Consider the following 26745-nt stretch of genomic DNA (forward strand, 5'->3'; position numbering starts at 1 on the left):
AATTAAATTTTTTTATTCAATTTTAAATTAATGAAGTAACCGTAATACTAGTAGTATCTACTCCAAGCGTCCATCTCTTTTGCACACACATTGTCTTTTCACTCTCACCCATTCCTCTTTTTCTCGTCTCTTTTACACCCCCCTCTCTCTCTCCGTGTACTTTTTTCAGCCACCCTTTTTTGCTCTCAACGCGCTCGAAGGACCATCCAAGCGTCTGGCCGTGTTTCCTTCCCTCCCACTCGTAATATTCTTTCTTGTTTTCACCTAGCTCCCCACTTTTATTTTCAACCATTTTTTTTATTCATTTTTTATATATACCTGACGTCATGTATGTCAGGCTGGTAACAACAGAGGATTTTCCATTAAAAAAATTTGCATATTGATAGAGTCCAGGTTACCGCGCCTCTATGTACTCCATTTTTTTCACTCTCTCTCCTATAACTATGCTATTAAATTCTCTCGTACTATCCAATATAACGTCAGGGTCACAATAACAATCTAATGATAAATTTTATAATAATATAACTTTAAATTTTATAACAAATTTAAATTACCCGATTATTTTTCATTTGTGATAAATTTGAATTCGTTTATATTTTATTTTAGATGGAAAGTATCACATGCTACCCACTGGCGAACTTCTAATTTTCTCAGTAACCGCAGCTGACACTCATTACGGATATCGATGTAGAACCGTCCATCATGTAACTGGAGATACCATTGAAAGCTCAAATCATGCCCGGCTTATAGTCACAGGTCAGTGTACCTTCGAAATAATTTACTTAATAATTTAAGCCTTTAATTATCATGGGATAATAAGCTTTAATTAATTATTTAATCATTCATATTTCAATATATTATTATGATTGATATCAAATATTCAGGCTGATAATCGATAAAATAACTTCATTATGAACAAAATTAGAAGAGCTTCAATAATTTAAAAATCAGATTGTTTTTTTTCAATGTAATTTTTTTTTAATTAATTAATTAAAAAGTTATTAAGAGACGCAAAGTATCAAATGATTCAAAATGCCTGAGGCATATTGGGGGTTATCCGGCGATAAGATTGAATTAGTTCTCAAGTGGACCGGTTAGATTTCACGAGAATGCGGATCGCCACTAAGTAGTAGATAGTTATATGTATATTATACACAACATTTTATATATGTATACTTATTATATAAAAGCTATAAGCGAGTTGGTAAATTTTAAAATTAAAAATATCGATTGCAACAAATAAGTTATTTATATTTTTTTATCAATTGATAAAAATAAATAATTTATTTTAAAAATCGTTTGATAAAATTCAAATCAAAGTAGGGGCAAAATTGAAATCTCCTCCAGATAATATTCATTAAATTTATATATTTTTTTATATGCAATGCATTTTTTTTTAAATTGATTTAACACCAATATTTCAACACCGACATCAGTGTTACTTCTTTTTAACACCGCACTTTTTAAAATATTTTCAGTGCAAAGTAACAAATTATGATTTTCAATTATACCAGATAAAATCCTTTTAACCAGCTACTGTTTTTATCAATAAAATGCCTCGAGTAAAGCACCACCCTTTACTTTAATATTGTGAGCTCTGTACTCTCTGTTTAGACAGACTTCTGCAATACGTAAATTCGTAGCACGTATACGGAGCGTTTATGATACAACAATTCGTTATAACTAATTGCACATGTGGTTCTTGCAATCGAGTATATATGTTACAGTGAAACGTGTGTAGAGCAGATATGAAACAATATATACACATATACATTTTATGGATTTTCATTTATATACCCAACATCTACACATATATACTTTTTATTTTACGCCATTCATCACAACCCCTCTGACATTTTTCCCACATTAACAACCCAAAGTTGCGTAACGAGCACATGTTGTAACGCACATTCATTTATTGTTTGTTTCCTCGTACTCATAAACTTGGGTAATAAAAAAATTGCGTCGCAGTTGAAAATTTAATAGTCGAAACTTTACAGTTCTTAAAAAAAAAGGAAAAGAAAATTACCAATTATTTAATCTTTTTATTTTTAATTCTAATTAAAAGTTTTTTTTTATTTGTTACAATAATTACTTCCACGTACTCTAGTGAACTTCATAATAATTTTAATCTATAAAATTTTAATCACTCGAGTACAAGCTAATTTTTTCTATTTCCGCGAATAATAAAATGAAAATATCATAGAAAAATTTTAATTTTAATTTTGAGCAAAACGAAGTAACTTTATTTAGAAGCATAAAAATATAATAAAATGAATGCTGACTCAGAAAGTAAAATTTAAAATTTCAATACTTAAAAAAAATAAAAGAGCGGAGAGTACAACAGGAAATCGCATGAGAATAATAAAAAGCCAGTCCCTTAAGGTTTTAAGTAAACTTTTTCTCGAGCATACAGCACAGTAGAAGTACAGATGAGTATAGTAATAGAGCTAGGTTGCTACCAAAAAAACGTTAAGGAAAATGTCCCAGAGGAACTCCTGACAACTGAAGGAAACTCGTTTCTCCTGGCAAAGTTCCGGACGATCGAAGCCAACAAAATCGCACATACACTCTTCAACAACCTCCAAGCTCCTTTTCTGTGGTCCCACGCGTTCGTTCCTTCTAAAAGTATATAGTATCAAATGGGGCTGAAACGAGGGAGGGAATATGTCTATGGAGAATCCATCGACTGGAACATACGAGGAGGTTAGAAAGTGAACAAGGTGGAGATGAGGTCGGCAAAAGGGCTGAAAAAAAAATACAGTAGGATGAGTTCTTACGATCTTACTCGGGAGACTTGCCACGTCGGCAAAATGTTCCCCAGAAACACCTGGGAAACGAGGAACAGAGCCAACAAATCCGATAAAATCTAATTCCCGATTTTGTGAGTTCAGAGCTTATATGTGATAACCTGATAACAAACGATGCGGTAAAACAATTTATAGTTGAAATGAAAATTGACACATTTTTAAACTATATTTCCTCTATCATTTTTATTGCAAGATCTTTTTTTCTTTTTTTGTTTTACTTCAGTTAACTTGTTTTTGACTTATTGACGTTTTGTTATTAATTTTATCTCTATATTTCGAGTCATTTTTTTTTTTTTTAATAAATTTTTTTCTCTTTTACTTCCAACAAATTTTAATTTTCAAATTGAATATTACTCTGATTAATTAAAAAAAATAGTTACAAAACGTGAAAAATATTTAATAAATAAAATGTCATATTTAACATGGCTGATACATAACAATCAGACAGCGTGAGTTTATTTTAATCCCGCTTTTTTTTAGTTTTAATGTCAATGGACTCTTTCAATCGTTACGAAATTAAATTGATTTTAATTATAATTAAACATGAAAAAAAAATTAAATCTCAATCCTACTGACACTGATCAATTGAAGATTCTAATCCACTACATAAATGAAAAAAAATTCTCTGAATATATTTTATATACTTTTAAAATTCAAATTTATATAACCACAAATTTAAAAATACTTCCTCATCTTCCAGAATATTTATTCGAATAAATATAGTATTTATCATTCTTTCAGAATATATATCTTCCAATGATATTTAATTCAATAATAAATTCACAGATATATTGCAAATATAATCAAATATCAATATCTCATAAACTTTCTATCATTTTCCATCGGGATCATAGAGTTCATTGATCCAGGAGACTTGAGTTATTTAGATTAAGGTCGTCGACTTATCTTCGCGACTATCGATTTTATTTTTTTACCTTTATGTTATAGCTTTAGTACATTGATACTACAAAATATCTCACTGTCTACAATATTTTGCTACTACCATATACATTTTCTATTCATAACAATAATTTTTTTCAGACTTTGTATTTTACATTTCTCGTGATATTGTATTCGTGAAAATAGACTCGCCGAAAGCTATACTATTCAGTTTAAAATATTGAGAACTCTAAATTCTGTAAGAAACTTCCGAGTCAGGTTTCAAAGAAAAATCGCTCGATGTTAGTGCAATCCGGTCAGCACACACACTTTTCAATGTAACGGAAATTGAACGGAAAGTACACAGTATATCGGATTTTATATGGGTAACATATATATATATATATATATATATATATATATATATATATATATATATATATATATATAGAATGCCACGCGACACTATGTCGCCTGCTTAAATTCTTTTTCACTGTATATTTTTATCAAAAAGACCCAATGGTCTAGATCTAATGTGCAATATTATATAATATAGCATTTTCAAAAGAATTCGTTTAACTCAATATATTTTTTTCTCATTAAATTTACCATTTTTTTTTTTTAATATGAAAAATATACGATTTATTTTTTAAATTTCTACCTCGATTTGGTATTGAATTTATTTAATTGGTTTTACTGATCGCGGTCCTACGACCAATTACAATATATTTGATACTCTTGATTCAAATTTTATTATTGTGTTATTAACTGCAGCTGTATTTGTTTGAGCGAGATGCAAATTCAGCAGCTTAGTAGTCAGAGTAATTGTCCGATAAGCAAGAGTACGGTGATTGGAGTCCACCCTGGGGTCCGTTTCCTCTATACACTAAAAATTAAATAGTAATTATTACTATCAGATTGGGGTGAAATTAGAAATTCGTACAATAATGTTAGTGGCTTTATTGTTATCATTTATATATGATTCTAAATATTTTTAATTACAGTATGAGATAGTAATTATTACTATTGTGGACCCTCAATAAATATAACTTTAGTGATATATTTTAACATCAGTTAAAATTTTAGTGAAATTAAAAATTCTGTAATCAATCGCGGAACGTCGAGAGGTAAAATCAATAATTATTACTTCCATTCAATAAAAAAACAATTAATCTGATAAAATAGTTTACACAAAATTGATGTTACATTGAATGATGACTACAAATATTTATAATTCTACAGAGCAAATACTAGTAAAATTGTTTGTTCAATAGAGTGCACCTATGATCAAATACTGAATAATTTAAAGTTAGCTATTGTTGTAAATATAATATAAATTAATTCGGTAAATTAAAATTAGTATTGATATTATCGTGGGTAGAAACTTGTTATTGGCTATTTGAAACTAAAAAAAATAATTTTTTAAAATTGTAATTAACTCTTTTGGATATTTCTGATAGAGGTTACCGCCTCCAGCTCAATGATCATGCTTATTCAATTATAATATAAAATAATTTAATAATAACAATAATCAATATAGAACCTGAGGCGGAATAAAAATAAAATCCATTATAATAAAACACCCTTTTTCAAAAGTCGTAATAATTTTGATTAGAACTTGAGACTGTAAATTTATAGTATTTATAGGAAAATCCTGTTTCATTAAGAAGACAAAATCCTGTTGCAGCGCCTATTTTTTTTTTCCTCGTACAATAAATAATACAAGTTGATTATTTTTTGTTTATGATGAATATGACCTTGTTTTTGTGACATAAATAATGAACCAAAAAATGTAAAAAAAGAAGAAACTAACAATACAAAGAAAATCATTAGCAGAGGTCATGAACTTTGTTCAGCACTAACATCAATTAAGCGGTGTGAAAGTGTCAGGGAAGTGAAGAGGGAAGCGACGAGAGTTAGAGGAGAAATGAGGGATGAGGAGGAAAGTAAATCGCACGTCTCGTTGGATAGAACAGACTCAGATGAACATCAGCGTGATACAGTTGATACTACAGTCAGCAACCAAAGAAGATAAAGTAGAGCGGCGACATAATTTCTCTGATGTTGGCGTGATAAAGAAAGTTATACATTTTACTCTTCTGTTTGGTTTCATCAGTGTCTTTCTCTATCTGTTTTCACAACGATGTGTCATTCTCGTCTTGTACTCTATTTCGTCGTTCCCATTAGCCGATTTCGCGCATAGATCGTAGACAGAGGTTTCACTACCACACTTTACCCTCGACAAGTTAAGATTGCGAACAAAACTCTCTCGTTTACTCTCTGTAACTAACAAATATATATATATATATATATATAACTTTTACTCTCTTCTTTATAAATTTTGTTGTCTCTCTATTTTATACCTCCTTCTTACTCTGCACTTTCGTGTCGTGTAAGATAATCGATTTATCGAGTGCTTTGTTCCTTGTCGTGAACAAACCTCCGTTTTGATCATCTTTATCTCAACACATCTTGATTATATTTCTCATTTTAAGTTAAATTGAGTTCCAACTATATCCAATAATTTATCTTTTAGAAAATAAAAGTATTTTTTTTAAAGTTTATTATTATTATTATTATTATTAAAAAAAAAAGTTAATTTATTTTATAATCAAAATATAAATTTATATTCATCCTGAAGGAGCAATAATAGAAAATCGGCAGAGACATTTCAATAGAAATTGCACGATCGAAAATTTCTTGAAATGTAAAGTGCAATAGCAAGTACGATGCACTCAGGATTTGCAGCATCGACGAGAAACAATGCAATCATCAATGCTTCAATCGACTCAATACTTCCAGCTTAAAGAGAAAAAAAAATATAAAAAAAATAAAAAAGTAATTTATTGTTTCTCATTCCAATATGAAACTATTAATGAAGCTCTAGCACTTGGAATAAAAATAAATCTTTAATTTCTTTCATAAAAAAACAACTTTTCTACAGCTTGTAAATCCATTGTCTTACATAAATTTGATAAATTTTTCTGAAACAATTTCATTATGGAATATAATGAAAAATTGCACTTTACGAAAATTTAGAATTTCGTGAATGAAAATATAATAGATTTAAATTTGAATTCAACGAAGCGAGAGGGCAGTAAGCTCACGTCGACGCTTATACAGCGAATGCATTGGATTTTCCGGAAAATCAAAATATCTATTGTTTGCACATCAGCAAGCTTGCATGGCATAATGCCCTCCCTTTTCATCTCGCATCTGTACACATTTTCAATTGCAACTACGGCAGGCTATTATATCCAGATAACAACAACTCACCCCTTTTACTACTGTCAATCATTATTAGATTGACGCAATCGATTTTATATACAGGTCATACGTTTACTGAAACTCAACCATAAATATTGATGCCGCTTAGTATAATTTCATTTTAACATTGAACCAATAATAAATAAATCTACCTGGCATTATTGTCATTAAATATTTATAAATAATATTATTTATTAATAATAAATTGTAAATAGAGTTATGGTAATTCAACTTTGAAATAGCCGGCCAGTTTTCATTTTACTCGGTTACCTTTAATTTTACCATCATGTTTTTACTCAATTTTATATTTTTTTCTTTTCATTTTATTTTATATTTTCCTGTGTGTATAGCTAGTCGATTTAAAAGTGCATAACTTTATGTAGAGCTCTCAGAAAGTTGTACGGTCACGAGAAAAACTCAAGTGAACATAAAAACTCTCTTTTACTGTAGCCTCTGAGTTCCGTACCGGATGCTGCCATTTATTGCGGACGGATGACGAAAATGAACAAGTAAAACTACCGTAAAACTACCTCATAATATAATTATTATTATCAAATATTTTTATACATTTTCAACATTAATTAATCATCCGCTTCATTATTACCCGAGATAAAGAAATTTTCTCGTTAATTCTACTCCCTCTACACAATAGTAATATATTTTTTTTTGTTCTAATTTTATTTAAAAATATTATGTGAGTTAATTAACACTTCGAAATCAAAACATAATTAGCTGTAGCCTATCCATGTAAAGAAAGTTAGTTCCAAAAATGTTCAAAAAAAAAATCATGACAGTGAACTTCAAAATTTGAGACAATTCTGAACTTGTTGATAATTTTTGAAAGGGAAAAAAATTCACAAGTCAAAAAATTTCTATCTCCGGATCTTGCTTTGGAAAAGTTCTTACAAGATGCCCAAAATTGGTTTTAGTCTTTTTTTTTCAATGTTTTTCAAACCAGCAAAATTTTAAAGTCAAATTATTTTTGCTAAAATAATTAAAAAAAATGTTTTTTTTTCGATCATCATTGAAATTGATTTTTTTTTGCAAGGATAAAAAAATAGTAATTTTTTTTTAATCCCCCTAATATATACATATACTGTTTCAAATTCATATTTTATTTTTTCTCCATAATAAATTTGAAAATTTTCTGAATTAATTTAAATATTATTACCATCAGAATAAAAAAGTTTTTGACTTTGCATTAAAGTAAATACCATAAATTTTTTTCAGCTAACTTTTTATCTATTGATAAAATATCTGTTCATCTTTATATACGTATATACAAATGAAAAATGTAAAAAGTTTTCTGCGGTATACGAATATATTTACGAGTTGGAATGAAAATGACCGAATGAACATACGTCCTATGGCAAAAACGTTCGGAAATATGCTAGCTGCAATTGCCACACGTTGTGCTTTTCAACAATCTATTCATATATAAATATATGATACCAATTGACATATAAATATATATACATTGAAGCTCATTCTATTTTTTCCTGTCACTGTTCAATAAAATCGCAACTTTTCAAAACTATCAATGAGCAATTGATTTAAAATTAAAATCATCCAATAAAATAAACTATAATGAATCGTGGCAGAATAATGGTGGACTATTGCAGTAAAATTCAATTTACAAATTAAAAAAAAATATTCAAATAATCAAGTCTTCAAATTTTTTATATTGAAATTCTATATAGTCAGTTATAATCGTATTACTTTGTGTAGAGAATAGTATTTATATATATTTAAATATTTTATAAATATATTTTCGATTATTCTATACATTAATACATCAGTACATTTCAATGAGCTTTTATAAATAGTTTATTAAATCGTATTAGTATTTAAATTCAGTATTTAACATGCGGTGAAAATCCAATGAATATTTAATAATAGAATAAACAGGACACATGAAAAAATTTTTTTTATTAAAAATTCTGTATTTATTTTTGGTTTGTCCATCTTTTTTTAACATTGAATATCTAGATGACGATTTCAAGGTCCAATACGTCCGATTTACGATTCAAATTTCAACTCGGGATCATTTTAATCAAATTCTTTAATTTGACTTAATTAATTAAAATTTTTAAGTTAAATTTCACTTAAATTTTTAAGTTTAAAAAGTTATATTGAAGTTAAAAAAGTAAGTGTAGCCAAAATTAAGTTAACTAAGTCAAATGCAAGTCAAATAAGGCCAAATTAAGTTATTTTTTTTAACCCGGGTTTTAAAATAAAATTGAGTACCCATGAAAAAAAATAATTCATAGAAAATTTTAAATAATAAACTTTCTTTTCATACAGGCAGATAATTTTTGAGTAAAAATTACCCATAAAGTTTGCTACTACAAGGACATCTAGCCAGTAACTAAATTTCCACTGTATTATTAATAGAAATTGTACTTCATTTACATGCTATAAAGTTGTATATTTTACAATGTGTATGAAAGAAATTTAGATATTTACCTTATATCCTTACGGTATCAAATTTTTTGAGTAATTTTTACTAAAAATTTATCGAGTAGTATTCGATTTTGTCTCGGAAAAAAATTTTTTAATTAAATTATATCATGGATTTGTTTAAAATAAATGAAAATAAATTGCGTGTGGTGATTATAAAGTCCACAAAAGTTGAATGCCCGCTTAGGTACCCCGTCATATTCCACTCACCTCTATTTATATATTATAATATAATATAATAATATTATGCATCTATTAATGCGTGCATTTTATCTTTATTTATCAGTGATCCCGCTTTCATCTAATGACTCATATCTGCTCATATCGCTAATAAAATCAAGTACCAATATACGTATTGATTATGCAGTCATTTATAAATACACACCCCAAACACACACACCCACACTTTTATAAGCTCTTATCCAATCCGTTTGCATACGATATAATTAAAATTCATAAAAAAAAAAAACAATAAAATAAATGAAAAATTCTAATAGAAATCATATCGCTAAAATGTGTTGTTCATTCAAGTGAAATCAATATTCCATTCGAAAGAATAATTAATCGTTTGATATCAAAGTCTTTGACCTGCAGAAATAAATATAAAAAAATTTAAGTTTCAAATCGTTGTATATATTTCTGTAATTTTAAATAAATCCACTTCCTCGCTTTAACTAGTACTGAAATAAAAAAAAAATAAAACACAAAAAAATAACAATCAAGACATCAAAATATTGACATCTGCATCTCTAGGCCTTGAATATAATTTACATTTAAAAATATTCAGCTAAAGAAAGATTTACATTCTGATATAAATAATAAAATATCAAACCAACAATTTAAAGTTCATTTTACTTTGAAACAAACTTATAAAAATTAAAAATATAACTGCATAATTTATTTATGTAAATGAATTTAAGTTTAACATAAATTTAAAATTATTTTATAAATAAATATATTTTACAGAGCATCGAAATCCAGAGCCCCCGCGTATCAATGAACGAATGAATCCATCCCCAGTACGTACAGGAGAGACAATAGTACTATCGTGTATTTCTCAGGGTGGAAATCCGCCACCGATGTACTCGTGGTATCGGGAGTCAATTGGTGGTACTGATGCTATAGTTAATTCTGAGAGGATTCATGCCAGAGGGGGCGTACTCATCATTCAATCAGCGAGAGTTGAAGACGCAGGTCGTTATGTATGCCATGTTAACAACACTGCTGGCTCTGAACGAGTTGAGCTTGAAGTCTCGATTATTAGCAGTCTTTCTATTCATCTAGCTCCTCAACAAGTGAGTTTTATCCATATTCATATTTTATTAAAAGAAATAAAAATACCTCACTACAATATTTCAATGCTGACATGCATCATAAAGTTTTTTTTTTAATAAAAAAAATATTATACAAGAGACAGTGAAAAATTCTGCAACCTCGAGTGTCAATTAATGGAGCTATTTTTTACTTTATATATGAAACCTAATAATTATTTTATTAATACCTGATTAATAATTTATGAGAGTATGTTTTATACAACTTATGTCAATCAATCGTATAAGTGGAAACGAGAATATTGATTTATCTAATTTTAGTAAAATAATGCAAGCTGAAAATATTGCTCAACGGTTTTAGCAGATGATAATTATGGTATATTTTGATTTAAGGTGACTATTGATTTGGGTAAAGACGGAAAATTTCAATGCGCGGTGACAGGACAACCGACTCCGATAATAACTTGGGCGAAAGATGGTCTTCCGGTGAGAGAAGGTGCTGGTAGAATAAAAGTACTTGGTAATGGTGGATCAACTCTTCATATATCCTCAGTGACGAGGGATGACAAAGGAATGTACCAATGTTTTGCCAAAAATGACTATGAGATGGTTCAAGCTACTGCCGAGCTTCGATTAGGCGGTAAGTCATTACTCATTTATTAAGACTAAAGATGGGCTCATTTTTTTTATATTTTTCAATCCGTTAATAAATTAAGAATTTATTTAACTCGTGTAATTATCTGGGTCAAAAAATTATTATTTTGATTTATTTGACTTAATTATTTTGATTTTGACTGCTATAATTTTTTTGATTTGCAATTAACTAGATTTTGGCTACACTTAATTTTTTAACTTCAAATTTACTTTTTTAACTTAAAAATTTAAGTCAAACTCAAATCAAATTTGACTTAAAAATTTAAATTAAAGTCACGCTGATTTGAATTTTACTTAAATTTAAATCAAATCCAAAACAAAGTGACTTTAATTTTACAAAGTTAGCATAAATCGGTACTAAGTAAGACAATTTAGTCAAAATTGAATGTCTTTTCATATCTTAAAATATGTTTATCATATATCAAAAAAAAAAGTACTTAAACTTGACTTGGTTTTGTTTTTCTAGACTTGCTTCAGTTTAAATTTTTTAAAATTACGCTAAAATCATTATTTTTTTGACCCGATTACTTTATATGCAAAATTAAAATTTTTGGAGTCACACTATTTTTTGAAAAAAGTAATTTTGTAAAAATAATGCAATACTTGCTAAAAATAAAATTTTTAAACATAGTTTTTCAAAAGAAGTTGAGGAAAATTTGCTCAAAGATAGCAAGGAAAAATTTTTAAAAAATAATTTTGAATCTTTGAAAAACGGATTCATAAAATTCGCACTTAAAAATTTGTATTATTTCTAACTTAAAAATAATATGACGTATTTTTATTTCAAATTTAAATTGCCCACTGAAAAATTAGTGTTTGTAAAATAAGTGGAGCTCTTCTGAAAATTTTCCTTTTTGTAATTTTAAATTCATTTAAATATTTAATATCAATTAAATGATAACTACCATGTCCTCGTACATTTCAATAATATGACATTAATTATCATTAAAAGGTAGTTCAAAAAAAAAAAAATGCTGCCCACATTTTAATTAATTTTTTAATTAAAATCGATATTACTCATCTGCATGTACTCTCTCTACTCTATTCTTGTTCTTTTAAAAAAAAAAAAGCTGTGAATAATAATCATAAAAAGTAATAATACTAAGTAATCGTAAAAATGAATTGTAATTTTGTTAAAATAATAATGATACTTGTAATCGAGTGAATTACCTTGGGAAATCGTGACTAAAGTACACACAGCATAGGCACAGATAATATCGAAGACAGTAGTGCATCTGCTCTTAATTGCAAATAACACAGCGTGTACGTGAGTAAAATAAAGCACGAGTATATTATCTTGAGGTTACTAAAATGAGGAGCGAATCTTGTGGTTTTTGGGTTAGATACCAAGCTTAGTGGTTTAAGATAAAGGTATAATTAAGTAAAAGACGTTGGCTGAGCTTGCTGGCCATTTATTTATCATCCAAAGTGATCTAAATTAAGAATAGAGACAAAATAATTTATATATATAATATTATAGCTTGGCTATAACAATTATGATGTTCTTCCGGATCGGTAGTACAGTCTGTGTGCCGGAAGATTCTCAAATCCCGGTAGAGCTGATTGGATGGGCAACGACCCAATGGACCGATCGATGGTTCGGTTACAGAGTATCAGGGGCTTCCTGATGCTTGTACAAGCTAACGCAGAGAGTTGAATCAAATACACACACACGTACACATAAATTTATAGACATAGACACTTCTCTGCTATCTCTCTCGTAGCAAGAACTCTATTTGACTAGATTCATACCCCGAACTCTCAGAGACTTTAGAGAATACCAAGCAATACGCGTTCCTATTTCTTATTCCTCATTCCCTTGGGGCGAAGAAAATCTTCTTGGCATCCGTTTTCATACTTTAACCCATCATAGCGTATATAATGTAAAATATATACTTATACAGTGAGGAAAGAGTGAGTCGAGTCTGAAAGTTCATAGCTCGTAAGTTGATCGTCGTTTGTACCAGTCGATCTACTCGGTTTTCGATTTTCACCGGCTGAGCGGAACATACACTGGCGTGGTCTACTCATGCAATCTCCGGTGGTCTCTTATCCATCCAACTTCCTCTCTCCCGCATGGTTGCTTTGTTAAACTCACTAGTCAATCTTCCAGCAGGCACGTCAAAGCAAATACTGTGATGCAATTTAAACTATGTTGGTTCTGGTATTTGTAATTAATCCAAAATAATATTCTTTCGTCTGATAGATTATTTATTTTATTTGTTTATTAATATTATTACTGACTACCATCGGTAGGAGTCAGTTTGTATACTCATAATTTTATAGGACTCTGAAATAAAAAAAGTATTAAAAATATAATAGATTAGTTTTTATTGATTTTGAGGACAAATAAATTATAAAACGATTAGTTGTGAAGAAAAAGTTATAAATGTGGAGATAAAAAATAAAAACAACTTTTTCTTTGGCGTATTGGAAACTCGTAAAATCCATTAGACTGAGCGGATAAATACATACTCATTTATCTTAGTCATCTCGAGCGCTTGTAACGTTAAAACTTTATACTGCTACTGGTATGCTACAAAAAGTATCTCGAGAGAGTCAAACGAATAGCGTCGACGTGACGCGCTACCCTGTTTCATTTCATTTATATAAATTTACCAACTGTGAAAATCAATTCCCACGCCTATTATTTTTCATATTTTTTTTATTTGTGTTCGTAAATTTTTATAACAAATATTTATAGCTTCTTATATATCTATATGTATATATATATATATATAGAGGAGGAAGGGGCAAAACGGGGTAGAGGGGCAAGTTTTAAACATTTCAAAATCACTTTTGTAAATATTATTTTGCGTTATTTTGAATTTTTTTTTTTTTGCTAAACTCTTTTCAAAATCATAACCTTCAGTCAAAAAATGTTAATGACTTTTGTTTTAAGAATCAAACTATCAAAAAATTTTTTTTCTTTCTTTACATTCAATAATTATGTGATATATTGTTTTTCTTTATGTAAATTACTGGTAAAAAAATTTGGTTTCATCAAAATTATTTAATATACAGAAGTTTTTTTTTTTCACCTTTTTTAGGGGGTACTCCATTTTACCCGCAAAAAATGAAAATTTTTTCTGTTTACTTTGAATATCACTAAAATAACAGATTTAGCGTATAAGTCCTCGAAAACTTAGTTTTTCAGTACTTTTTTAAGTACCCCCCCCCCCTTCACCCTTAAATTTAATTTTTTTTTTAAATAACGAAAATTTCATACCGACGATTACAAGATTTTTTCAACGTTAAAAAAATAAAAATATGAACGTGATAATTTAAATAAATAATTAATTACTCAAATTTACTGAAAAATTATAACTTTGAAAAATAACGTTTAATAGCCGCGTTAAATAACGATTATGTAAATAAATGCAAGAGTAAATCCAAAAGAGGACAAGGACGTCGTCGTAACAACCGCAATAGTGTGCTTTGATTTACACTAAGCTGGATAAACACGTTTAATTTCTGCACTCTCTAATCAACGTCCTTTGTCTCTTTTACTATACCAAAATCCTTCTCTTCTTCCACCTGTAATATCCTTCACCATTATCACCGCATTGCCTCACCACTTTTACCCCACTTCTCATTGGCTACTGTATATGCAATCACTACACCATGCTTCGGATTATTACGGTTCCTCTAATTTGTAGCTAATTCACAAGGGTGCACTTGAATTCAAACGTCAAACCACAGATCAATAGCTTCCCGCAAATAGCTTACGGTTTATGTAAATGTGCTCTTTGATAACGATCATATCAGGCTGTTGTCTATGACCTATGAACCAGCAATGCTCCCAATAAATCATTAAACATTGCCCTTTAATCTATTATCTTGAAAATTATTTTTAAAATGCACACAATAAATTAAGGCATATTTACAGAAATTTTTAAGGGTTGCGACATTAAAACAATCACGGCTATTAGATTTAAAAGTAAAAACGAATTTGCATACAGTACATATAATACTTATGAAGATTAATCTTTAAATACCATAAACTTTCACAGCTCAGTTATTTCTCATGGCTAGAAGTGAAACGCAGAAGTTTAGACATTTAAAGTAATGCAGAAACGCGACGTAGTTCCTAAATGGTCTACCCGCATCTGCTCTTATACCACTTACAGTTAGTAATGCAGATTACTATACTCTTGAACCAATTTGACGCTTGAGTTATTGCCAACTTCTACTCCACACTCTGCAGTCTACACTTGTACTAAAAACACACACACTCTCTCTCTCACGGTAATGCCGCATCAAAATGCATCACGATTTTGTTCTAAAAGATAATGGAAATTATTTTTTTATCATGATTCACGCCACATACCAGCACCCAAACACTTAATTTACTAAAATATATGTTAGGGTTAATTATTAACTTGTCATTCTTTAAATAAAAAACGGTTTTAACTCATTAAACTATGAAACATTTATAAGTAATGCTAGAATATATGTTGAGTATAATACACTAAAAATGATAAGTGTGCTGAAAAATATATAGAGTTTAAAAGCGAAAAACGGGATGAGATACTTTTAAAAGAGGATACCGAGGATTTATGAAAATGCTCGTAAACGACGTGATAAAATGTGTCACATTATTTCGCTGGAAAATGTATATATGGAGGAGTTAAAGTTAAAGTATACGAGAATAGTGAGAAGAAAAGCTGGTAAAGGAGAAGGGAGAAGGGTGGATAGGGTGCATGTGGTGAAGAGAGATGAGAAGCGAAGGGCTAAAACCAGTGGTTTTGTTCCAAAAGTAAGCGGTTACAAGATATATATGTATATAGATAAATATATGTCTTCTAGAGACTCGACAACAAATTTGCAACATACTATGAAAATCATGTCCTACTTAAGTTTATTACATTAACGTCCATTAACACATTGTAGCATCATTAATTATCTCTTAACATGAGTCTCTGGTTCTCATTCTCCTTCTCATTATTGTTCTCACGTTTACACTGACAGATTACACGTACTCTGTATGTATCCTAAGATAAAATTATCAATCATTCTCTTGTTATACATTCTTTATGTAAATTTAATTATTTTTTTTTTTAATTAATTAATTTATTATTATTTATTCATATTGTTATCATTATCAGTAACTCATTTTGTTGTGATTTATAGACGCTGCTCCACAACTTGTATATAAATTTATCGAGCAGACTATACAGCCAGGACCCAGTGTTTCCCTGAAATGTATTGCGACTGGAAACCCGACGCCACATTTCACGTGGACCCTAGATGGATTTCCTCTGCCTCAAAATGACAGGTACGTACTTCACTTGTGAGACCAAACAACTGTATCAAGTTACTGGTGTTAAAGCAAAATAATTATTTTTTAAATTTTAGATTTTTTATTCAATGTTAGATATTAAGTAATCCAAAGATGACCTTTGATATTAATTTAATGACCTTCATTATATACTCTAAACATGAATAAGTGAAATAGGTGAACTTTTCGGAATTTCTTGAAGAAAACTACTGCATGGAATGTTTTAATGTTTAAAGGATATATTTTTGCCTTAAAAATCCCGGAGTTTTTTAAAAAACAGATATAAATTTCGCGCGGAAATTTGGGCAATAAGAATCAAATCGATTGGATGATTTGTCTTCGAGTTATAACTGCAGTAATTTATAAAATCAATGAGCTGCCCTTTAGATGGCTGTAACTCAAAGAAACTATTAGAAATATATACTTAAATTTTAGTATTTTTTTTAAGCTATAGACTATTGAAATATGTAAAAAAAAATTGATTTTTTTTAAATTTGACACTTGTGGTCTCCCTGAATAGAAAAAAAAATGTTTCAGATTCATGATTGGACAATACGTGACAGTACACGGCGATGTAATATCACATGTAAACATAAGTACTGTGAGAGTTGAAGACGGAGGCGAGTATCGTTGCTCAGCAGGGAATCGCGTAGCCAAAGTTCATCACGCAGCCCGTCTAAATATCTATGGTCTGCCGCATGTCCGACCGATGGGAAACTATGCCGCGGTGGCAGGTGAAACAACAGTCATAAAATGTCCCGTTGCTGGATTCCCGATCGCGAGTATTACATGGGAAAAAGGTATTTACCAAAAACATATATGTATAAACAAAATATATCTACATAAATACAATTGCTTATTTAATAGTATAATTTATCGCAAGTGATAAATCTATTTTAACGACATTTCTAACAATTGAATTTTTATTTTTATATTCATTGCACGTTTTATTCTTTCACACAAAAACAAACTAAGTATATATAGATATATTTATGTCAGTATTTGATAAACGTCCAATTTCAAACCTGCATGATGTCTGACGCGACTATTTATTTGAAAAATAAAAAACATTTTTTTTTTTTTTTAAATAAATATTCAAACAAAAATTTTTTTAATTTATTTGAATTTTTTTTTCCTTTTTATTTACTCGAAATATTTTAAACGAAAACTTCACATGCAAATAGTCAATTATTCATGCGATCACTGATAAATAAAGAAAAATTAATTGTTTAAAAAAAAAAAAAAAAAAAAAAGAAAGATAGTAAGTCTGGAAGACTTATCGGCTTTAAATTATTTTTTACAATTCGCGTTGGAAGCTTTTAAGTGAAAGGAAGTTGGTGAAAATATATATAGTACCGCGGGGAGTACTCAGTCAAAGTTCTTGTGAGAACCCAAACCAAAGGTTCTGGTAATGATGAACTGAACTTTACGATAAGTTTTAGTTCTGGGAGAACAAGAGAGTCTTTTCGCGAAAGCGACACTGCATAACGGTCGAGTAAGCTCGAGAATGGCTCCAATGTCGCATGTAACACTACTTGCTAAAGTTGCCAAGTAAAATGCGATCGTAATAAAAAAAAAGAGGGAGGGACAAAAAGTAACTTCTAGACAGACTAACTGGACTTTTAAAGTTTTTACTGAAGAAAATGACTCGACCAATAACATTGAAAAGGTTTTACCTAAAATTACGACATTTATTTTTATCGAGAGGATAATCTTTGAATCGTTAGCGGAAAAATTTTTTTTAAATATCAATTAAATTTAATTAATAAAAATCAATCGAATTACCGATAGAAAAATCCGAAATAAAATAAGACACCATAAAATCCCCGGGTTTTCAAAGTATAATAAGATATTATTTGGGAAGAAAACAAAAATATTTGTTCACGGGATCTTAGAAGGAAAAATTTTACTTTTCCTTAATAAATAAAATTTCTTTGAAGAATACACAAAGAAATAAAATTATTTTTACGAAAAATTTTAGCTTTTATGTCTAGAGTGATCAACTTACCCCTTCTCCACTAGACAACCTAAATAAATATTTTGAGCAATTCAAAAAAATAATTTTTTTTAAATCGTGTCTTGTTTGCTCCGAGTTAAATTGTACGCGACAAAAATATTTCAAATATTTTTTATAAAATGCGACGATCAAATTCTTGGCCAGCAATAATAAAAATAAATCAAATGTTACGCCCTAAAATAATTATTATAATGTACTAAGAAATTCGTGAGGAAAAAAAGTTTTTATTAGTTCCTTTATTTATGTTACTAAATTTCTTTGTCTTATAATTCATATTAAACCTTGAAAATGTATGCAGAAGTTTAGTACTAAGCGCTTTGAATGTGTGTTATTGAATATTTTATTTTCTCATATAATCTTCACTTAAATTCTCAACTTCCATACTCATTACCAATAATTAGAACTGTAGTAATAAGCATTATGAATTAATTAAATTAAATATTTAGTTTTCTGATTCTTTAAAGAAAAAAAAAAAACTTCATTGAAAAAGTTTCAACAAGATTACAAGAGTTTATAATAAAATATTCTGTAGTTACAGAGCACCGGAAAAATGGAGATGCTGAGGAAATAAAACTTTTTTTTTTAATTTATATACATCGGATATTTACTTATATTGAAAAATAAATTCTTCATCTAAATGAGATATTAAAAAAAAATAAAACAAGACTTTTTTTCTTTATATAAATACTTAATAAAATTTATAATAAAAATCACATTAATATAATTTCAAATAAAAAAATATGAACATTATAATCGATAAATAAAATGATAAAAAAAAATAAAAATCTGCAAAATAAATTTCCAGGTTTCTCGAATATTCAAAAAGCTTTGACCCTGTGGACCAACCACAAAACTTCTCACTGTTTCCAAGCTCAGAGAGCTCGAAAACATTTTTATTTGTTAGTTTTTGAGCTCTTGAAGTTAACAAAAACGCTTGGAAAAAAAAAATTAATTTCGTTGAAGAAACGTAATTTTTGTCCGATATGTTTGGAACAAATCGATCAATTTGCAGCAATCGAAAGAACTGTCAGATCTCAACCTTGATCAGTCCTTTCGATTGCCGCAACGTTCTAATCTTGATTTGTTCCGGAAATATCCTCCGATAAAAATTAGTTCACACGTACATTCACATCCACACACGTACGTCCATCCGGAAATGGTCTGAATTGATTTTTAGAACCTTAAAATGTCGAGATCTGATGAAAACTTGATTTTGAAAACCGGACCGCACCCAATAACTCCATTTTTTGAAAATTTTCAATTTTCATAGCGGGAAGTTGAAAAATTATCTGTAATATTTATAAAATATTTAAAATTTGAATTGTAAATGTTAAGTAAATATTAAAAATAATTATTTGTTTAATAGATAGTCAAGTTTTACCAACAAGTAGAAGACAAGAAGTGTCGTCAAATGGTACACTGGTTCTTCATAATGTAGACAGCAGTACAGATCGCGGTTCTTATACATGTACTGCAAAAAATAAACAAGGTCACTACGACTCTCAAACAGTACAAATAGAAGTAAAAGGTAAGACCAAATAAATAATAAATTTATATAAAAATAACAATAAATACTAAAGATTTAAATATGTAACTTATTTAAAAATTAACTAAACCGTAAATACGTTTTCAACAATTTGAAATATTTAAACAGCTAAATTTAAAACAGTAATACTAAAAATAAAAAGTAGTATCTTTAGGTTATAAAATTTACCACAATGCAAACAGTGGCGAATAATTTATCGACAATCAATATTTCAAGTCAAACTTAAGTGTCCTGTTGCTGGTCTTTGTTTCTTTTATTCCTTTTTATACAACCAGTGACTCGCGTGGGAGTTTAAGTGAAGAAGGTATCGAAAAGAGAAAAAAATATGAGAACAAATGCAACGAAAAAGGTTTAAAGATGAAGGGAAAAAGTAAACGACTAGAAGAAGAATAAAATGAAGAGAGAAAGAGTGATATTCTATCGGGTTCTGTGAAAGAAAGACATACGGCTTCTGTGTAAAATCCTACTAGTTCCATCATTCATAAGGGTTACAGCTTCCATCTGCGTCCTCTTTTCGATCGCCGACGAAACCTCTTCAGGGTCTTGGAATACTTTTCCATTTCATTGGAAAGCACGATCGAACGTTATTACTCAGCCTTTGTATCTTGTCATCCAATCATTCACATTCATTCATTTATCTTATCATTTCAAACTAATGTGTAACTCTAATTTTTTTTTTCTTATCATTACTATTTCAAATTACAACTACACAAAGGTCGAGCTTCTAAAAGGATGCTATCGATCTTTGCTACTATTATTAATATCTATTTATATATTTTTTCTACAAATAATCACACTGATAACAGGATTTTTTTTTTATTTTAAATAAAATTTACTAATATTTGCTCTGTAAAAAATTTGCAGCGTGAATACGGATTTAAATAAAATCTTCATCACTCTGAAAAAAAACTTTCTATTCACTCTGTATGCGGAGTGATTTTTTTTTAAACTCCGAAGCTTCGAGTGACTCCTATCCAAAAGTTCCCATAGAATCCCATCAAAAGGGTAAAGTCTGCATAGAAACTAATACCTCTACATCTAATGCGGTTTGTGACCTATTTGAGTGATTCTATGGGAACTTTTGGATAAGGCGAATTTTTCAGTGTAATAAAAAATTTAAACACAGAAATAATTGAATAAATATTTAATAATATTCACAAAATAATTTACTTGATGTAATTTTGATACATTTATTAATATTCAATGAATTTTTATTTAGGTCACTGAAATATAAAATGAATATAAAGTTATCTATGTCATTCGATAAAATTTTAATTAAAGCTATAAATAATTATTATCTTACTGAAAAAATCGTCACCAAAACTATCTAAAGACTTGCTAATAATATATGAATAATATATAATCATGAAAAAAATTTGAATTAGATTAGTTATACTAAATTTTTGTATCAGTCAATAAAGTAATGAATACGTATGACCCCCATGAAAAAAATCTATACTACAAATATATGTTAAAATATATTTGTAGTATAAAAAAAAATAAAATATAATTAAAATATATATTCTCTATATTTTAACATAGATTTTTTTTTATAAATTTTTTGGTGGGGAAACATTGAATAATTAAACGTAATGGACTGGTATGAATTTTTTCCATTAAATAATATATATAAATAAAATTATATCAAATAAATATTTTTATTATCAATAATAAAATCCTTCTATCAGTGTATGAAAAACTTTCAGGTGTATCACACGTAAATCTGTCGTCTATTTTTATCTTTAATCTGCTCTCAAACAAAAAAAAAAAAAAAAACGTAAAAAAAAAATATTTGAATAGTTTGTTCTATTTTAATGAAATTTTCAGTCCCACCTAAAATCGAACCATTTAGCTTTCCCGCAAATATACAATCTGGGACACGAGTCCACGTCACATGTGTGGTTAGCGAGGGTGACGGACCAGTAAAAATAACATGGCTGAAGGACGGCCGCGCATTAAAATCCAGAGAAGCAACGACCCATCAGATTGATGAATATGATTTGGCATTGAGGATACAAAGCGCATCACCAATACACGACGGCAACTACACTTGTCTTGCAAGCAACGATGCTGCTAAAGTATCGCATACAGCACCTCTATTAGTTCATGGTATTTTCCTTAAATATCCCTTTCAAATAATATCCCTGTCATTTTTTTTAATCGTTCATCAGTACAGCCTTCTACCTTTTTTCCGCCCCCAGAAAAACAAAAAAAAAATATTTTCCATAGAAAAAATTACCCATAAAAAAAATATTTGGCCTTTCATTTTTTTCATTCGCATCATATCCTTTGGTTGATATTTAGCATTTCCACATGCCCGAAAGCAAGTCTAAATCCTGCATCAAAAACAATGTTGCTACTTCATAACATCCTTCTCCAGACATATAAATCAGAACAAACGAAACTTTTCCTCATCTTTTTTTTATTTCATCCTGCGACAAACAACCCTCTAGCAATTTTTCATTACATGTGTGTTATGTTAACATCCTTGTCGCAATTGAAGCTTTCATTTCATCTCAATTATTTTAATTTTATCCTCAACATTAACTCTTTCTACATAAATTTTACAACCCACACTCTACACCAACATTTAAAATAAAAAAAAAAAATAATAGTAAATTTAAAACATTTGCAAGCAAATGGAAAATGAACGCGACTGATGTTGAAAGAAAAAAAAAAGAGAGAAGATTAAATAATTTTTGTCATTAGCATTAATTGTGAAACAATGAATTATTGAATAAATAATTTGAATTAATTATAAATAAATCAATAAACATCAGAGCATGATATTTGTATGACAATAGGAATAATCTGAGTACAAAGAACAATACCTTGCATTCCCGTAAATTCACAGAATGCTTGAATAATTATTATTCTCGTTGTTGTCTAGTATACACAAGGTAGACTTGTGAATATCCAGACACATGAAGTCTGCAGAATGCCTGCGGATATTTCCAGACAGAACGTAACATCCCATTCACACTCAACACACGCACATTGTAATACACCAACATACACGTATAACATCTCAATGAGAGTTATGATGTCAACATACACCCAACAAAAGTGGGAGGATGAGTGCGAGGACACACGTTTATCATTATCTGTACATATAACGTGAGAATATAAAATATTGTTAAGTGTAAGGTGTAACAAGGGATGACGTTGACGCTCATCCTTTCTCTATTTCCGCGGGCATCAAAATACAGTTGACTTTAAAATATTGCAGTTTATTTTACACAGAGAAAAAAGGATTTCTTGGCGCAAGAAAAATTTTACGTTACGAAATGAAAATAAAAATTTTCTCAGGACTAGAAATTTTTTTTTTCATCCCTAGGAAATTTTCGTTCTCAATTTTTAATGAAAAAATTTTCTTGGGCAAGAAAAAATTTTTTGCGCCAAGAAATCCTTTTTTTCTGTGTACTCTTAAAAAAAGTATCATCTGTCTTTTTTCATTTTTAAAATTTGAAAACGATATTTAGTTGATGTATTCTGAATTTGTTACACGACAAACAACTGACAAATGCGACTTACCCTAGACAGTGTGCTGAAAAGTCTTATAAATAGAAAGTGGCGCCGTAGTCAAATATCGCAGCGATGTTCACTCAAATATGAGATTTATTAACTATTGATAAATCTATGCTTGAAACAAACAATAACTTTTTTTTAGCTCGATAAGGCTGAAAAACTGTTTCAAATATATATATTTATTAATATCAAATATACTTCTATCAGTGTAAAAATAATGAAAATCGATGCACAGAAGATTCGGAAAATAAAAATCAACTCAAGGTCAAATTGAGTTCAAATAATTTGACCCTTAAGGCAAATGAAGAGTTTATATTGAGCAGTTTCAATAAGGTCGGTCGATTGGCAAAAGTTTTACGTTATCGGTACGACCCAAAGGATCAACCGAGGATTCTAGGGATGAATGGCTCAAGATGCTGATGGAATGAGAAAAAATAAAAAAGAATAAGAGAAAGAGAAAGAGAGTAGGCGAATTATTTCAACATCTCTTTTTTACTATATTTCGTTCGCTCGCTTACTCTCCAAGTCTTTGTGTGTAGTAGAGTCTAGTCTACTGAAAGGCAAGTGAAGGCAAGGCGAGTAAGCTCATGTATACGAGAGAACAAGAAAGTTGTTGGTATTGGAAGCACCTCAGGACTGCTTACTACGAATTGCGACCCGATGAATCGCGCCTAAGGCCACCCGACGTCGAACACGCCAGTAATTTAATTTTAAGGGATGCAATCTCCGCTTGGCTTTCAGCGCAATACAAATACAGACGGTGTCTGAGATTGTGTAGACTCTACCACTTTTATTCATCTTCCTTCTTCAATATCCTACCTCGAACTTTTTTGTTAACAAATCAGACATTTTTAAATTATAATTGTATTAAGTAGTTTATTTTTTGTCATGAAATTGAATGACAAATTTAAAAATATTACTCGAGTCATAATTAATAAGTTTTTTTAAAAATAATTTTTATTTAAAATAATTATCGTCTCTCTACTAATGCAAGTCTTCCTTGCTATTATTTTCTGACGTTATCTGTAAAGTTAATTGGTGACTATTACACTAACTCTTCTTTACTTTTAGTATAAGATTTTCGCTCCGATTAACGTCAGATAAATTATCTAATTATCAAATGAACTTGAATTTAATCAAGAGACCTTTTAATTATCTTACAAACTAAACCCGTCAAGATAATTTATTTCTTAAACGAAAAAAAAAAAAATCTCTTTCTTTATATATTTTTATAAAAAAAAATATTAAAAAGAGGATAAACCCAACACTTTTGACATCTCCATTACTTTATAACACAAAAAAAAAAAATTTACCTTCACTCAACCCAAACTCGCTTGTTCTCTGAGTAATTTTTCTCAAGTGTTTTCTCGTGACGAGTGAATCGCATGATTTGAAATAACGAAGGATTTTCTGGAAAAAAATAATAAAATAAAATAAACATCAAGAATGGAGAATAAATTTAATTGAAAAAAAAAGAAGATTTAAAATTAGTATAAAAAAAAATCACCAATTAAGATTTTTTAGACTCGAGCGTTAAAAATTAATTGTTATAATTCCAGTTCCACCTAGCATAGCTCCTTTTAGCTTTAACAAGGACCTATCAGAGGGTGTGCGGGCACAAGTGGCCTGCGTTATTGAAAAGGGCGACCCGCCATTTACGATAATATGGTCGAAAGACGGGGAATCAATTGCAACATCATCCCCAACAAATTTTGGATCTGCTAGTACAACAGTTACACACAAAAACAACTTACCGAGCAACGTTGCTGGATTACGTGTTACCAGCATGGATATTCACTCCAGTACCATCTCAATCGACCGTGTTACTGCCGCTCATGCTGGCAATTATACCTGCATTGCACGCAACTCCGTTGCCGAAGTTTCTTCTACTGCCCAATTAGTTGTTCGTGGTACAGTAAATTTTACCATGAAAAAAAAAATAGATAAATTATAAAATTTGATATTTTTATAATTAATGCACTACTGTAAAAATAAATTTAAAGCTCTCGCACTTACTTCTATGATTGGAGACTTTTTTTTTAAAATAATTCATTACAAGTGTGATTATTTTTTTTAGTAATTATGCTCTTTTGCGGCTCCATACATTTAGAAATTATCGATTTGGTGACACTAAAAAAAATTTTATTATTTTTTATGCTTGACAAATTTATTTATTATTAATTAATATTCCGTAAAATTAAGCGCCCTTACAAATAAAAAAAAAAAATATTTTTAAAGACAAACATTTTCGGGAAAATTTTAATTAACAAATTTTTAAAAATTTTTTGATGAATATATAGAAAAGTACGCATACATTTGATATGAAAATAATTTTTCATGCGCGAAATAAAATTTCGATCCATAAAATAAAATTTTATAGGCCAAGTGGGGGGGGGGGGCAAAATAGGCACCTGGGGGCAATATGGCCTGACATTTATATTACATATAAGCCCTCACTTCTTAAGGGACCCATTTTGCCCCACCTTTTCCTATAAAACCGCAGTCTTGTTCTTTTTGATTGAATTTTTTCAAAAGCGATGCGTACAAAATGAAATAATTGTTAATTAAAAATAAGTGGAGCTGTAATTCAGCATAATTGTCATTATTTTAAATGAGCAAATGATAATTATTATTAATATGACACAATTTAATTAATAAATAAAAGTCACCATTCATTATATTGGTTGTGAAAATAAAAAATAGTTTAATTGTATATTTAATTGAATAACATAAATAAAAGCAAAAGTTTTAGCGCTACAGCACTCAGCGGTCAATTTAAATGCCAACGCACAACGCAACTATTATTATTATTATTATTTTAATTATTATTGTTGTTGTTGTAATTATTTAAGCACAGAGAAAAATAATTTTGCAGAGCACATGAGCGGCACAGTCGATCGTTATCAAGCAAAACGCAATTATGCACTTGTATAATGTTACGCACAATTACTTAAGCACTCATATATATATAAATATATGAATATAATTACACGCACACATTTCACTTGCACATACACATTTCGAATAATGCA

At 29.2% G+C, this 26745-nt stretch overlaps 1 protein-coding gene across 2 annotated transcripts in view; it reads left to right on the forward strand.

The window, feature by feature from the left end:
* The window catches only part of LOC103574346 (cell adhesion molecule Dscam2), a 173196-nt gene that overhangs the window by 131548 nt on the left and 14903 nt on the right, over positions 1-26745 (forward strand). The window contains exons 9-15 of one of the 2 annotated variants that reach the window (XM_053740874.1): positions 607-756; positions 10383-10711; positions 11081-11327; positions 16475-16619; positions 17160-17422; positions 20006-20167; positions 22013-22294. In XM_053740874.1, coding sequence (XP_053596849.1) covers positions 607-756; positions 10383-10711; positions 11081-11327; positions 16475-16619; positions 17160-17422; positions 20006-20167; positions 22013-22294 — 1578 coding nt within the window. Of the gene's footprint in view, positions 1-606; positions 757-10382; positions 10712-11080; positions 11328-16474; positions 16620-17159; positions 17423-20005; positions 20168-22012; positions 22295-25272; positions 25624-26745 lie in introns of both variants that reach the window. The other variant, XM_014443333.2, reaches the window with a different exon arrangement.

This window comes from Microplitis demolitor, chromosome 7 (assembly GCF_026212275.2).
Source record: "Microplitis demolitor isolate Queensland-Clemson2020A chromosome 7, iyMicDemo2.1a, whole genome shotgun sequence".
NCBI lineage: Eukaryota > Metazoa > Arthropoda > Insecta > Hymenoptera > Braconidae > Microplitis > Microplitis demolitor.